Source organism: Bubalus kerabau, chromosome 15 (assembly GCF_029407905.1).
Source record: "Bubalus kerabau isolate K-KA32 ecotype Philippines breed swamp buffalo chromosome 15, PCC_UOA_SB_1v2, whole genome shotgun sequence".
NCBI classification, from domain to species: Eukaryota; Metazoa; Chordata; class Mammalia; order Artiodactyla; family Bovidae; genus Bubalus; species Bubalus kerabau.
The window spans coordinates 54,994,369-55,010,511 of NC_073638.1; the positions used below are offsets into that span (position 1 = coordinate 54,994,369).

At 50.3% G+C, this 16,143-nt stretch overlaps 1 protein-coding gene and 1 pseudogene across 2 annotated transcripts in view; one reads left to right on the forward strand and one right to left on the reverse strand.

The window, feature by feature from the left end:
• Positions 1-615: 615 nt before the first annotated feature.
• Positions 616-5,163, reverse strand: LOC129627855 (olfactory receptor 2AT4-like; annotated as a pseudogene).
• An 8,960-nt stretch (positions 5,164-14,123) lies between these two features.
• The window catches only part of SLCO2B1 (solute carrier organic anion transporter family member 2B1), a 52,408-nt gene continuing 50,388 nt past the window's right edge, over positions 14,124-16,143 (forward strand). For both annotated transcript variants that reach the window (XM_055549093.1, XM_055549094.1), the window contains exon 1: positions 14,124-14,444. In XM_055549093.1, the coding sequence (XP_055405068.1) occupies positions 14,429-14,444 (16 nt within the window). In that variant the 5' untranslated portion in view covers positions 14,124-14,428. The remainder of the gene's footprint in view (positions 14,445-16,143) is intronic.

The window sequence follows — 16,143 nt, forward strand, 5'->3', positions numbered from 1 at the left end:
TCCAAGCTGAAAATGGATCCATTCCATTGGACAAGAACACAGACCCTGTTACTGCTCCCTGCCTGGAGAAGCTAGTGGTTTTCTTATGCAATCTTTTCAAGCCTCTCCCCCAACTGTATTGCTGATTCATGAATATTTGCTAACAAATAAGTGATATCAATGCCAAAAATAGAAGAACTTACAGGAAAATTTTAACATTGAAGCAAATGGTAACTTCTTGGCTCCTTCAGTCCCCTGCCCTGTTGCTTCTCTAGGTCATATTGCCTTATAGTATTTCTTTGGGTCTGACTCTCCAGTTAAACTATAAATACCATGGGCGCAGCAAATAGGTCTGGTTTATTTCTGTACAGATCAAGTAAAGATTTTTAATATGAATCACTGAATGATCAAATTTTATTCATCATGTTAATGACTGGGGGAAATTGTGAATATCAATTATTCTGTAGCACCAGTGGGAAGACTTCTTGAAGTCTTATTATTTGAAGACCAGGTTTTAGGCGTCTGATCAACCAAATGAAGTCAATTTGGATTGCTATAACTCATTTAAAAATGTTTATTGTGTTTATTCTGTACTGGGCACTGTCATTTGTGCCCAGGGAGCTGAATTAGTTGTAACTAAGGATCAAGGGCCCTGGAATTCCCTAGGTTCTGGGGACATGCCATTTTGGTGATGGCTGTCTTGACATCCTTGTTCCTCAGCATGTAGATGAGAGGGTTGAGGACAGGTGTGAGAATAGCAAACACCACATTGCCCACGATGTGGAAGTCGAGGGGCAGGTCAGCCCTGTAGGCCACATAGGCTATGGCAATGGATGAGTAGTAGGTGCCAACCACCAGGAGGTGGGAGCTGCAGGTGGAGAAGGCTTTGGAGCGTCCTTCTCGGGAGCCGATGTGAAGCACTGAGGCCAGGATGTGGGCATAGGAGAGAAGCACCAGGAGAAGGGGCAGGAAGGACACCACCATGGCAATGCAGAAGCCCATGATGGTCTGGGGGCTGGTGTCAGAGCAGGAGGTCTGGACCACAGCTAAGTGGTCACAGAAGCAGCGATAGGTGTGAACAATGTTTTCAAAAGTCATGTGGGAGGTCTGCACCACTGCTGGGATGGGCAGAAGGAGCCCAGTGAGCCAGGCACTGGCTGCCAGGGCAGCATTTGTCTGCGGGGTCATGAGCACAGGGTAATGCAGCGGGCGGCAGATAGCCACATAGCGGTCATAGGCCATGGCCACCAGGATGAAGGCTTCAGAGCAGGAGAAGCTGTGGAAGAGGTACATCTGCAGGAAGCAGGCAGAGAAGCTGAGGTAGCGATCCCCACGCAAGAATAAGGACAGCATCTTGGGGACAGTGGTTGTGGTAAAGAGGATGTCCAGGGCTGAGAGGTTGATCAAGAAGTAGTACATGGGCTTGTGAAGGCTGGGCTCTATCACCACGGCCACCAGGATCAGGGCATTTCCCACCAGGATGAGCAGGTAGATTAAGAGGAAAATGACAAAGACAAGGAGGAAGAGGGATTCAGGCAGAGAGGGGATGCCCACCAAGTAGAAGCAGGTGAGGAGCCCTTTGATCCATTGCAGATGGCTTCTACTGTGAGTCAGTGCTGGATATCAGCAGACAGACTGGAAATATCAGTACATTCCTGTAAACCAGAACAAGCATGAAAATGTCAACTGAAACACATATCTTTTTCTTTCCAACCATGGATTTCAATCCTAACAGTTTCTTTGTGCCTAGAATTTCATTGCACAACTAAGATGCCCAGGATGGTGAGTTGTCTAAGGAGCATTGGTTGCAAAGCGGTCCTGTCTGGTGGGGAAGAGAAATGGACATAAACCCCTGAAGGGCTGTCAAAGAACAGGTAGAACACATACCAAGAACTGGGGCCAGTGTGAGCAGCTCCAGGGACGCAGCGAGTCCCACATGTGAAATACGTTTCTTACAATCAGCATCATCCCATATGGCAAAAGACTGGCTTGAAAATGAGCAAATTCCATATAACTGCTGCTGCTACTGCTGCTAAGTCACTTCAGTTGTGTCTGACTCTGTACGACCCCATAGACAGCAGCCCACCAGGCTCCCCTGTCCCTGGGATTCTCCAGGCAAGAACACTGGAGTGGGTTGCCATTTCCTTCTCCAATGCATGAAAGTGAAAAGTGAAAGTGAAGTCGCTCAGTCGTATCTGACTCTTAGCAACCCCAAGGACTACAGCCTACCAGGCTCCTCCATCCATGGGGTTTTCCAGGCAAGAGTACTAGAGTGGGGTGCCATTGCCTTCTCTGTTCCATATAACTAGAGGTATGCAAATCTGGGGTCTTTTTGGCTAAAATGGTGCAGAGGAAGTTTAATAGGCGCTAGATTAAAAATCTTTAAGCAACCATCTGACCCTAGATCCATTGGTTCTTTTTAAAAAGTAATATAACTGAGTAACATTAATCAGAACATGGAGGATTCCCTTTCTATGATGTCTTATTGATAGAGACAGCTGCTTTCCTCAAGGGCTGCTATGAAATGCCATCTGCTTCAGCTGAGAACAGATCCTCTTTCCATGCAGCTGCTGCTGGGGCTCTGTCTGTCTCAATCTAACATGAGTGCCCTGGGACCTGTCCTTAGATCCTGTCTCTTTGTCACGTCCAGGGACCAACCATCCTGCTCTGCCCAGATCTGCCAGGTTTTAGCACTGCTAGTGCCACATCCCAGGAAATCCCTTCAGTTCAGTTCAGTTCAGTTCAGTCGCTCAGTCGCGTCCAACTCTTTGCGACCCCATGAATCGCAGCACGCCACGCCTCTCTGTCCATCACCAACTCCTGGAGTTCACTCAAACTCACGTCCATTGAGTCGGTGATACCATCCAGCCATCTCATCCTCTGTCGTCCCCTTCTCCTCCTGCCCCCAATCCCTCCCAGCATCAGAGTCTTTTCCAATGAGTCAACTCTTTGCATGAGGTGGCCAAAGTACTGGAGTTTCAGCTTTAGTATCATTCCTTCCAAAGAACACCCAGGGCTGATCTCCTTTAGAATGGACTGGTTGGATCTCCTTGCAGTCCAAGGGACTCTCAAGAGTCTTCTCCAACACCACAGTTCAAAAGCATCAATTCTTCGGCACTCAGCTTTCTTCACAGTCCAACTCTCACATCCATACATGACTACTGGAAAAACCATAGCCTTGACTAGACGGACCTTTGTTGGCAAAGTAATGTCTCTGCTTTTGAATATGCTATCTAGGTTGGTCATAACTTTCCTTCCAAGGAGTAAGCGTCTTTTACTTTCATGGCTGCAATCACCATCTGCAGGGATTTTGGAGCCCCCAGAAATAACGTCTGATACTGTTTCCACTGTTTCCCCATCTATCTGCCATGAAGTGATAGGACCAGATGCCATGATCTTCATTTTCTGAATGTTGAGCTTTAAGCCAACTTTTTCACTCTCCTCTTTCACTTTCATCAAGAGGCTTTTGAGTTCCTCTTCACTTTCTTCCATAAGGGTGGTGTCATCAGCATCTCTGAGGTTATTGATTTTTCTCCCGGCAATCTTGATTCCAGCTTGTGCTTCTTCCAGCCCAGCGTTTCTCATGATGTACTCTGCATAGAAGTTAAATAAGCAGGGTGAATATATAGCCTTGACGTACTCCTTTTCCTATTTGGAACCAGTCTGTTGTTCCATGTCCAGTTCTAACTGTTGCTTCCTGACCTGCATAAATGCAAAAAAGCAAAATGGCTGTTTGGGGAGGCCTTACAAATAGCTGTAAAAAGAAGAGAAGCAAAAAGCAAAGGAGAAAAGGAAAGATAAAAGCATCTTAATGCAGAGTTCCAAAGAATAGCAAGAGATAAGAAAGCCTTCCTCAGTGATCAATGCAAAGAAATAGAGGAAAACAACAGAATGGGAAAGACTAGGGATCTCTTCAAGAAAATTAGAGATACCAAGGGAACATTTTATGCAAAGATGGGCTCAATAAAGGACAGAAATGGTATGGACCTAACAGAAGCAGAAGATATTAAGAAGAGGTGACAAGAATACACAGAAGAACTGTACAAAAAAGATCTTCATGACCAAGATAATCACAATGGTGTGATCACTCACCTAGAGCCAGATATCCTGCAATGTGAAGTCAAGTGGGCCTTAGAAAGCATCACTACAAACAAAGCTAGTGGAGGTGATGGAATTCCAGTTGAGCTATTTCAAATCCTGAAAGATGATGCTGTGAAAGTGCTGCACTCAATATGCCAGCAAATTTGGAAAACTCAGCAGTGGCCACAGGACTGGAAAAGGTCAATTTTCATTCCAATCCCAAAGAAAGGCAACGCCAAAGAATGCTCAAACTGCTGCACAATTGCACTCATCTCACATGCTAGTAAAGTAATGCTCAAAATTCTCCAAGCCAGACTTCAGCAATATGTGAACCGTGAACTTCCAGATGTTCAAGCTGGTTTTAGAAAAGGCAGAGGAACCAGAGATCAAATTGCCAACATCCGCTGTATCATGGAAAAAGCAAGAGAGTTCCAGAAAAACATCTATTTCTGCTTTACTGACTATGCCAAAGCCTTTGACTGTGTGGATCACAATAAACTGTGGAAAATTCTGAAAGAGATGGGAATACCAGACCACCTGACCTGCCTCTTGAGGAAATCCCTTAGTCCCTGCAAACTGAGATGTTAGTCGCTCTACTAGGGTAGGAGCATTTTATATGCCTTTGGTAAAAGGAGTCATTTTCCCCAGTGAATCCAAGTGGAACATGGATTCTCCACCTAATGGGAAAAAAAGAAAAAACCAGACTCCCAGGCACTTCCCAGACCACTCCTTGGTCTTCCCCACGCTCAGCTGCTGTAGCTCAGCAGGTATCACTGTTTAGCCACTTCATGCCCACTGCCTGGGCTCCAGTCCAGAGTGCACCACAGGGAACTAAAACATCTCAGAAGCAATGTCAGGAGAGACAGCCAAGCCCTCTGCAGAGAGTAACTCTGCTCCTGGGAGACCACTGAAGAAAGCTACTGAGGATGCGTAGCAGCCCAAGGCCCCCAGAGTGAGACTTTCCAACCCTCAGAACTGAGCCAATGGCAGTGTTCACTCACCCTTCCCCTTGACTGAGCGATCCAGGGCCAGATTACGTTGATGTTCACTGCCTCTCTGCCCCAGGAACCCCTGGAGCTGATCCACTTGATTTTCCAGAACCATCCCAGCTTCTCTCCCTCTTCTAACAAAACCCTTCTTGTGTCAAAGATTATGTAAGCATGAAAATTGCTTGCAGACAGTTGAGTCCCTGACCCTTTCTTTCACAAATGAATCTTCAGACCGGGGTGGGAATGGCAAGCAGCCTCAGGTCAACAGCTGGTCTGCACCAGCCTTGGTCCTGTAATCTAGGCCTCTAGGTCTGGTCTTACACTCTTTCCACCAAGATAGGCCACCTGGAGGATTCAGAAGCTCTGGTTTTCACCTGGGGAAAAAAATAGGCCAAAATTTTCCTTTTCCTCTTTCTGTTTCTTAGACTGCTATCAGAGACAGTTATGAATTCTCTTTTGTTCTGAGGGTGTTTTCAAACAGTTTCAAGTGGACTGGTTACTAAACAGAGGCTCTGCATGGCTAGGAAAAAAAAAATGCTATCCTCAAAAAGTGACTTAAAGGGACTTCCCTGGTGGTCCAGTGGTTGAGAAACAGCCTTGCAATGCAGGGGACTCAGGTTTGATCCCTGGTGGGGGAACTAGGACCCCTTATGCTGCGGGGGAACTAAGTCTGAGAGTCACAGCTACTGAGCCTGTGAGCTACAACTCAAGAGTCTGCAATGCAAGGAAAGATCCCACATTCTGCAACTAAGATCTGATGCACCAAATGAATTTTTTAAAAAAGAAAGAAATGACTTAAAGAAGAGGTGGACTGGATGCTTCTGCATGCAAAAAAGTCATGGCAGTCAGAGCACCCATACTGAGTAAAACTGTTGTACACTTTGTGCCTGGTAGAACTTAGCTCATAATAAACCCTCAACAAATACTTTTAAATAAATGAATTAATGAATGAGACAGTTAACCCGAGTTCAACTTAACTTTTTCCCATAATGGACTAATCAGCAGGGATTTTTACTTTCTTTTGTTTTAGCATCTAAATTAATACAAACCATATTTCTGGGGAAGTTGATACAATTCTGAGATGCTGTTCTCTGCCCCCTGACTGAGCCCATGTAAGTGAGTTGTGTGAGGTTTGTGCAAGGTTTGCAGGGCTGTCACAGAATATCAGAGCCAGAAGCATCCTTAAAAGCAAGCAATGTAGTCCACTTCCCATGGCCCTCCTCTCATTTATCCAATAAAGTAACTCAGAGAAGGGAGCTTGACTTGCTCAATCAAGGTCACACAAAGAGATGAAAGTCAGATGCCCGACTCCCTGCCCAGGGCTCCCAAGAGTCCACCATGGAAGAGGCACTGAAGCGCCCCTGTCTGACAGCCCAGATCATTTATATTTCCCTCACAAGTGTGCGGCTTTCTTGGGGCTGGAGACTGAGCCAGCTCCTCTCCTGTAAAACCAGCATCTCCGTGGGGCCCAGCACCTCGCTTCTCAGTGTTTCCACAGAGTTGTCCTGACCACCCCCAGTGCTTTCCCTCCAGCATCCTGCGGAATCAGACCCTTGATTCTGTGAAAGCTTCTGGCCCTGCTCCCTTACTGTTGCTAATAGGGAGGAGGAGGCCTAGAGAGGGGCTGTGCCTGGCCATAGCCACACAGTCAGTGAGTCAGCAGCCAGCCTGCATGCCCAGTAGCTTCAGCCATGTCCTATTCTTTGCAACCCCATGGACTGTATGTAGCCCACCAGGCTCCTCTGTTCATGGGATTCTCCAGGCAAGAGTACTGGAGCAGGTTGCCATGCCCTCCTCCAGGGGATCTTCCCAACTCAGGGATCGAACCCACGTCTCTTACGTCTCCTGCATTGGCAGGTAGGTTCTTTACCACTAGCACCAACTGGGAAGTCAGCCTGCAATGCTATAAGTTGAGGCAGAAAGAGTTTAGCCCATTTCCGTTCTCCTGGAGCCCCTTTCATTGTGGGGTGAAGGTCCCTGACTGTCTGCCCCCTTAAACTATGTCCTTCCAGAGCCTTGTCCCTCCTTGGGCTCTGACAGGCTTGGGCACTTCTTTGTAGCCTCCAAGTCTACATGAGGGGGGCTCAGCTCACCTGTAGCTCAGGCCACTCCAGCTGCCCCTTCCTCTCCCCAGGCCAGCGTCACCTCAGTAGGGAGAACCAGGCTGGGGCTGAAACTGGATTCATTAGACCTCTAAGCCCTCATCCCTAGCCCGCTGGGGTCCTGTCCCCTGAGGCCTCCTTCTATCAGGGCCCTGTGTATTGCTTTTCTGGAGACTCCCAAGTGGCTGGTTAGCAGCTACCACTGGGCTTTGCTGATATGAGAACAACAATATTAATAGTCCTCACTGGGGCACAGAACTCTGTGGTCTATGGAGGCTTTCCCACCAATTGAACAGCAATTCAGAGCCCCATGTGACAGGCGAGGAAACTGAGGTACAGAGGCGAGAGGAATTGCCCAGTTCACAAGGGCAAGGCATAATTGAGATCTCAGGTTTGCTAATTCTTAGTCTAGCCTCTGAGCCAACCAACCACACAAAGGAGAAAAAGTTTGTGAAAAAATCTCCATGTAATTGTAAACTGTGCTATTGGCCAGAGGATGGGATGTGGGCAACTTTTGAGAGTTTTGAAGCTAGAGGAACAGGTGTTACAGAGCAGAGAGCTACTCAGTTTCCCAAATGTCCACTCTCTCTCTCTCCTTGGCTTTTCTCACTCTGTCTTTCTTAGATGGAGTTTGTTCTCCATCGAATGAGTCTGAGATGCTATAGAGTGGATATGTGCTCAGACGCTGGGGGCAGACCAATTTGGGTTCAAGCCTGGCTTGGAGCTCTCTGAGGTTCTATTTCCTCTTCTGTTGAACGGGAGTCTGTTCTGTGCAAGCTCTGTACTGGTGAGGTGCAGGGTGAGAAGAGGCGAAGGGGGCCAGCAGTTGTCAGAAGCATCTTCCACCCAGGTTCCACGACCCTGTCTCTCTCCCAGGACTGTGGGAAGGCCCATAACATTCCCAGTCCAGGTCTCTTCCACCTGAGAAACTGGGTGGGGTGGTCCAGAAATGTCTCCAGGAGGAGTCCATGTATCTCAGGAACATTTTTTTAAAATTTATAGATTCCTTTACTTTTTATTAAAAAATTATTATATTTAGTTTTGTGGCCACACTGTGTGGCATATAAGATCTCATTTGCCTTACCAAGGACTGAACCTGTGCTCTCTACAGTAGAAGGGTGGAGTCTTAACCACTGGACCATCAGGGATGTCCCATCTCAGGAATATTTTTGAGCTCCAAACAGAAGACAGCCTGGCCCTCTAAATTCCTCCCCACCCTGCTCCCACACCCAGTGGAGGCCAGCTGCCTAAGCCACTCTGCCCTGGAAAGTTGTCAGTGACGCTCTGTCTATCTCCATCTCGCTCCTACTGCTCCTCACCTTCCCTGGCGTCGGGCTTCGACAGATCCAAGAGGCTGGAAAAAGAAGGTGCCAAGGAGGAAAGGGAAGTTATAAATACATTGGGGGAGAGACTGGGCTGCCGCCTGGTGTGGGAAAGACTGGTGCTGAAGCCGAAGTTCCAATACTTTGGCCACCCGATGCAAAGAACTGACTCATTGGAAAAGACCCTGATCCTGGGAAAGATTGAGGGCAGGAAGAGAAGGGGACAACAGAGGACAAGATGGTTGGATGGCATCACCGACTCAACGGACATGAGTTTGAGCAAGCTCTGGGAGATGTTGAAGGACAGGGAAGCCTGGTGTGCTGCGAAAGAGTCAGACACAACTGAGCGACTGAAAACAACAACCACACCCCTCCCCCCCCCCAAAATTAAGTGACATAGCTACCAAGTGGGAAAAACCAGTACTCCTGCCCCAGAGCCTTGTTCTTGTCCACCCACAATTTCCTCTCATTACAAGTGGAACTCCTAATCTGGCAGAAGACAGAGGAGGAGTAGGTATACACATCAGGCTAAGAGAGAGGTTGATCCTGAGGGCCCCAGGGTGTGGGCCAGGGCAGAGTTTGAAGCAGGGAGGGGCATGGTCAGATTTAAGGGCTGGAAAGTTCCCCCTGGCTCACAGCAAGATGGAGACTGGAGACAGGGAAGAGGCTGGGACACTGCCCAGGCCAGAGCTGCTAGTGGCCAGCACCAGGGCAGTGACAGCAGAACGGCAAGAAGTAGGCTGGTTTGAGAGATGAGTGTGGAGGGGAGGGAGAGAGGGGAACAGGCAGTGACTGCAGCCACTGGGCTCCCCTGGCCTGTCCACTTCAGCCTCCTCTGACAGTCTCCCTTCCAGCCCCCTCCTCCCCACGCCCCGCGCCCCGCGACTGGAGTCTTAAAGGAAGAGCCAGGGGCGCAGATCTCCTCTCTGGCCCCCAGGGGGCAGTGTTACGAAGTCTGCAGGGCACTGGGGCGCTTGCAGCCAGGGGCAAAGGCTTGCTCCCCTCCGTCTCCGCTGCACCCCCACCCCTGTGTCCTCTCTCCCATAAGTCAAATTATTAATAACTGTAATCTCTCATGTCCCACACTTGACACTTTACAAAAGCAGTGGTACATCCATTAGCTCACATGTTCCTTCCCCAAAGATGGGGCAGAGCAGGAAGAGACCCAGGATGACCACTTTATAATAAGGAAACCTAGAACCAGGCAGGAAATAGGACCTAACCAAAGCCAGGATGCTAGTTAGAGTCAGGGATGGGAGCCACAGGCCAGCCAGTGCCCAGTCTGGACCCTGTGCACCCACAGAACAACAAGCCACCCACAGGCCTGGGAGCCCCACATTCGCCCTTGAACTCCCTCCCACCTCAGAGGTAATTGAGTCCCATGGGGTTGTCAGTGAGGTTGGACCACCCTGGCATGCACCTGATTTACTTCTTCCTCATCCTCCGCCTCCAGAATTACAGAGTCATCACCATATTAATAATGGCTTGTGTCTGCTCAGCTCTCAGACTTAGTGAGCACTAATCCATCAACTCATCTGAGCCCTTGGACAGCCCTGGGAAGGTATTTCACAGACAAGGGCACCGAGAATCAGAGACGGCAAGAGACCAACCTGAGATCACCCAGCTAGGTCTCCGGAGAGTTCACAGTCTCCTGGGAGAGCTATGCACATAGAGTTGAAGACAGTGAGATGGTTGGGTTTAGTGCAGCCCTGCTGGGAGGTTTCCCGTCATCTCTACAGATGAGGAAACTGAGCCTCAGAGATCTTCTTACTGGGTCAGGATGAAACTATCTGTTGCCACACTCATGCTCTGTCTGGGCACAGTGAATGCAGAGTTTCTAGCAGGTTACATATTTTCTCCAGGCTGGAGGGAGAGGCTGGTGAGAGGTAGCGGCAGTTGGCCGCAGGGGAAGGCTGCTGTTAGGGCAAACGGGCTTCTCCAGGAAGAAATTCCAGGCCAGGTTTATAGCTGCAGAAAGCACAGCCAGGGCTGCACAGGGCTGGGTGGGCTGGAGGAGCCAGTGGCTGTGTTGAGCCAAGGTGGGTAGGCCTAAGTGGCCAGGCTGGACGCTTACCTGCCTGCAGACCTGTCTTCTCACCCAGTTGGGAAATTTGCTGTGTTCTGATCCAGGAGCCATGCCAGCAAAGGTGGGAAAGTCCTGAACCCTTGGCAGGAGGGGGGTCTGTTTCTCTTCCACCACAGGGAGATATCAAACCCCAGGGAGAGACTGTGACTTCCCCATGGTCACAACGCAGCAGAACCTGCTGGTCTCCTGGCCTCAGTCTCCCAATCTGAAAAAGTGAGGGATTGAATTAAATGAGCTCCAAGTTCCTGCTGGGCTCTGACCTTCTGAGTGCCATCCTTGCTGTCCTTGGCTCAGACCCCAGCCTGGAAGTATCCTCGACATGTAGCCCTGGGCAAGTCACATGGCCTCTCTGAGTATCAGAGTCCTCATGGCTGAAGTCAGTATGATACTGCCTCCCTTGGGCAGATCTAATGAGCCATACATGGGATCATGTGGACACAGCTTGGGCTCTGACCCCCGCACAGCATCTGGGGGTAAGGATGACTGAGGCTCTGACGGAGGCCATTGCTCATCTGCCTGGCCAAGGGCTCATTTATAGATATCCGCTCCCTTGCTGCCAGGCCAGAGGGAAGTGGGAACAACTGTGCTGATGTGGCAGTTTAGGGCCTTTTTAAGGAAGGAGACTCTGCCACTCTTCCCCTTCCCCCAGTGCCCTGCCCTGACCTCCATCTTCTGGACACTTTCTCAGTGATCCTCAGAACAGTCCTGAGGTTGGGCCATTTGATATCAGCATCTCCATTTAACAGATGAGAAGACTGAGGCTCAGGGAAGAGAAAGGACTTGCTCCAAGTTCCACAGAAATGTTATTACAGAGCTGGGACCAGAACTGAGATCTTAAGGCTGAAGCCTGGGGCTCTCCCCTTGTCTCCAAATTCAGATAGTTCTACAAAATGAAGAGTCCCCTGTCTTGCCTGGTGTGCCAAAGAGCTTGGGTTCTGCAAATGGCTTGGAGTTTCACAAGCAGCATCTGACTCGACGCAAGATGCAGGACTGTGCAAACATCATGGGGCCCTGGAAGCTGCAGAGTTCTGTAAACTGTGCCAGGCTTTGCCACCAGCATGGGACTCTAAAAAGGCATCAAGCTTTGCAAACTGTGTGTATCCACAGATGGTGTTGCATCCATGCACATCCTAGGGCCCTGTGAAATGTACAGGGCTTAGCAAACACCATAATGGTAAGTGGCAATGGTGGGGTGCAAACCAGGTTGGTTGAACCTTAAGCCTGGGCCACCAAAAATGGAAACCTCACTGCTGGATTAGTCCAAGAGTTATCTGAAGGCCTGTTAGCCTAACTCCCAGAAGGTCCTGGAGATTGGACTCATCCTCTAATTCCACAGCTGAATTCAGGAATATTCTTGGACCTGGGTCAGCCTGGGGAGGCTGAAGTGATATATGAAGGTTGCTCATGCCTGAGGTTACTGTATGTTCTGTGCCCTGTGGGGTGCTGTGCATGCTTAGACTCAGAGATTGGTGAAATGAACTTAGCCAGCCAAGCCGGTCCCAACATCATTCCATGTGCAGAGCTTCCGCAGGCTCTGGAGCCACAGTGGGGGTAGTGAGCTTCCAGAAAGTTAAAAGGGACCTTACCGCTCTCAACCATGTGCCTGCAGTTTAGAGTCTGGGAGGCTGCACCTCTGCCAATCTCTGTGAGGACTCATAGTGCCTGTCTGAAGGATTTAGAGAGGGAAAACCAGTTTGGCTTTCTCAAACAGAATTGGGGTCTGGTTTCAAGAATTGATGCTTTTTAACTGTGGTGTTGGAGAAGACTCTTGAGAGTCCCTTGGACTGCAAGGAGATCCAACCAGTCCATCCTAAAGGAGATCAGCCCTGGGTGTTCTTTGGAAGGAATGATGCTAAAGCTGAAACTCCAGTACTTTGGCCACCTCATGCAAAGAGGTGACTCATTGGAAAAGACCCTGATGCTGGGAGGGATTGGGGGTAGGAGGAGAAGGGGACGACAGAGGATGAGATGGCTGGATGGCATCACCGACTCGATGGATGTGAGTTTGAGTGAACTCCGGGAGTTGGCGATGGACAGGGAGGCCTGGTGTGCTGCGATTCATGGGGTCGCAAAGAGTCGGACACGACTGAGCAACTGAACTGAACTGAACTTCCTATCAACTGAAGCCAGTTGTTGACCTCCCCCTGGGTGGTGGTCCTGCATTCCCATTTCTGATCTCTCAGAGACTTACTCATACCACAAGTATCTGTCAAGGGCCTACTATGTGCCAGGCTGCTGTGATTGTTTCAGATACTCCCCACTTCCTTCTAGCATCCCTTATGCCACTAGGAACCAAGTGGGGCTCATGTGCATCTCTCTATCGTTGCACTCCAAAAGCTGGACTCCAATCCACATCCTTGTAACATGCAAAGACTCTATTTTTGGAACTGGGTTGGGTTCACTTCTGTATCTTGGATTTGGGGGTCGCACAGAGTCGGACACGACTGAAGCGACTTAGCAGTAGCAGCAGCAGCAGAGATCTTCCTCAGAAAATGCAGCCTGGGCGGAGGAAAAAGCCTAGTTCCTAGCATCAGAGGTTCAAGGCAAGACCCCACCACCTCCAAGCCAGGTGACCTCTGGGTGGTTACTGAGACTCAATGCCTCATCTGTAAAATGGGGGAATATAAAATGGGGGGAAAGTGGCCCAAAAGGTCATTAGGAGGGGCCAGTGGGGCCTCACGTGTAAAAGTGCTGAGCAAGGCAGAAGAGGCAACCTAGGTTCACTTTCCCTTTCCCTGCCCTGTTCTGAGTCCCGCCTCTGCCACTCCCTTCCCTGAACTCCGGGCCTCAGGCTTCGGTTCTTTCCTGCACTGAATTTGCACAGCGGCCCTGCGAGTGAGGACTATCAGTCCTTCTTTATAGAGGAGGCAGCTGATGCTCAGAGAGGTGCAGGGACTTGCCCAAAGTCACTTGACCATGGAATGACAAAGCTGAGATAGGACTCAGGTCTGTCTGGCTCCAAGGCCTCCATCTTCAGTCTTCAATCCAAAAGACTCTGGGGATCTCTTATATGCTCTTCTGCTCTCCAACCCCACCCTCCACTGAGATGGTCATACTTAATGGAGCTGCTGCCATGATTCCCCATCTCCCAAGGGCTGGCCACTGTGATTCCCAGTGGATGGGGTCCCTCCTTGCTCTGGATCTGTGGAGCTCAGAGAAGAGATAGGGGTTCAGTGAGAGGGGAACAGAGCTTGAGGGAGACAGATGTTCAGTGAAGCAGGACGGTGGGAGAAATGGCCTTATATGGGGCTTGTGAAGGGTAAAAAAAGTTCTGTAACTGAGAAAAGAGTTTGATGAGGGAGGAGGCTCAGAGTGAGTGCTGAGAGGAAACTGGAAAATCAGGACTGAATGACCCCAGGGCTGGGAGGGGCTGTCCACATTCCCTCCACCCCCCATCTCTCCACCACTAGTAGGAGAAAATATCCAAGGGCAATGCCACACCAAGAAGCTGGGAAGGAACTGGCTGGGGGAAGGCTCGTCAGTAGCCTCCTCCCACCAGAGGGGTTGTATCTAAACAAACCCAGCCTCCTCCACAACCCTGGTCCTGGGCTGCCCCAGACAGAAATCACAGGGATTCAGAGAAAGAGACAGAGAGTAGGAGCAAGTGACTAAAGGAGATAAGCCCTTGGGGGGCAAGGTCAAGTCTGAGCAGGACTTCCTTACCCACCTGGAGAGGAGGCTGCTGTCCAGTGTGGCTCAAGAAGCATCGGTCGACCCAGTGGCTGGAATCCGCACACTGACGCATCCCCACTGCGGCTCCCCAGCTGCTGTCTCCGGGAGCTCCCATAAGCTCTCACTGCCTCTCTCCTGCTAAAATCCAGTCCTGTGATTGGAATAGGGGCTGAAACTCACCACCCCACTCCAGAAGTCATGGCACCCAGGATAGGTAAGTCTGGACAAAGTAAGAAAGGGGTAGGGAGTCTGGGGGCCATGTTCCCAGGGTGAAGGGGGAGAGCTAACATATGTGCGCTGGGGTCGGGGGAGTAGGGGCTCCCAGTTCCCTACATAGAGCCAGGCATATGGCCAGATCTAGTGAGGGTGTGTTGAATGAAGGAATGAAGGACCAGAGAGGTAAGAAGGGTTGCTGTTTACTCAGCTGGAGACAGGGCAGCCAGCTTAACCTCCCTGCTGAGACAGAGAGACCTAAAGAGCAATGGAAGGGCAGGCCCCATTACTCCCCATGTCCTGTTCCCTCTCTGAAGCAGGCAAAGATAGAGACAGACAAAGCAGACAAAAATAGAGACAGAAGTATATAGTCAGAGATCCAGCAAGTCCAGAGACACTCAGAGTCGGACGAAGGCGGAGACAGAGGCCAGACGTGGCAGGAGAAGACAAAGATCAACAGGTGTCAGCTGCAGCGTGCGGAAGACAGGGGCTCCAGAAGAGACCAGAGAAATAAAGAGAGGCAGAGACAGAGAGAGGGAAAACTGACAACAGAGATCAGGAGAGAGCAGACCGCGTCGGAAAGCTGAGAAGTGGAATCAGAGAGAGACCTGCAGAGACCTTGGGCGTTGGGGTGTGGAGGAGGCAGGTGGGAAGGTGTCTTGAAACCTTGAGAAGAGAAGCTGAGACCAGAGGGTGATGGAAGCACCGTTTGGAGAGGGCGGTGGTTCTGGGAACAGGAGCGCCCAGTTTCTGGGGCAGGAAAATGGAGGTGGAAGAAACAAAGGATCTTCAGACAGGGTTACGCTCAGGCTAGACACCCTGTGGTGATCACCTCTGGCCTCACTGCAGCAGTCTGTGTGCCTCTCACCCACTCAGACAAGGCCTGACTTGCGTCCAGAGGGAGGGGACGTGTGGGCTTCCTGGGTCGAGCAGGCAGACGCGGCTGTGTTGCAGCCCCGACTTGGGGACTGTGGTGTGGAAGGAAGGGTGGGGTTGGATGCTTCCTCTGAGGGCCTCACAGGAGAAATGACAACAAGGTCAGATTCAGGTGAGTTGGTTTGGAGATGGGCCACCAACAAACCAAATTCTCAGTCAGCCTTGGCAAGCTGTGGGATCCTGGTGATCCTATGGGAATGGGAAGAAACTAGAGACTTTGGTTGTACTGCACCTGTTCCTCAATTGTTATTCTGATGTCAGCAGGGCTTGGTTCTGGAATGTTCTCTGGCTGGTCCTCCACTTCCCACACATACAGCGGGAGGGAGGCTGACCCCAGCATCTGACCACTGAGCCACCAGAAGCCACCTCTGGCCTCCCTTCCTGAGCCCTAATCTGAGCTGAGGCCAGGCTTCCTCCATGCCCTCTTTCTGGTCTGAGGGTTGCGGGCAGGACAAAGAGCCTGGGAAGAGACCCACACCCAGCTCGCCCGAGGGAGAGGGGCCAGCAGTCCCAGCCAGGGGCAGACAGCATAGAGAGGAACCAGGGTCAAAACTGGCCCTCAGTGGAGCCTCACCACCAACTCACCATGTGCTTTTAGACAACAGGCAGAGCGTCCCGGTCTGTGGGGGAGGTGCTTGAGAAAAATGATCTCCCTAGGCCATTCCTATTTTTGTGATTCAGAGAAGCCACTTTCCCTTCTCTGCACCTTTGCTCAGCTTTCCCTCTACCCAAAGGAAGGCACCTGCCCACATCCCATTCTGGTG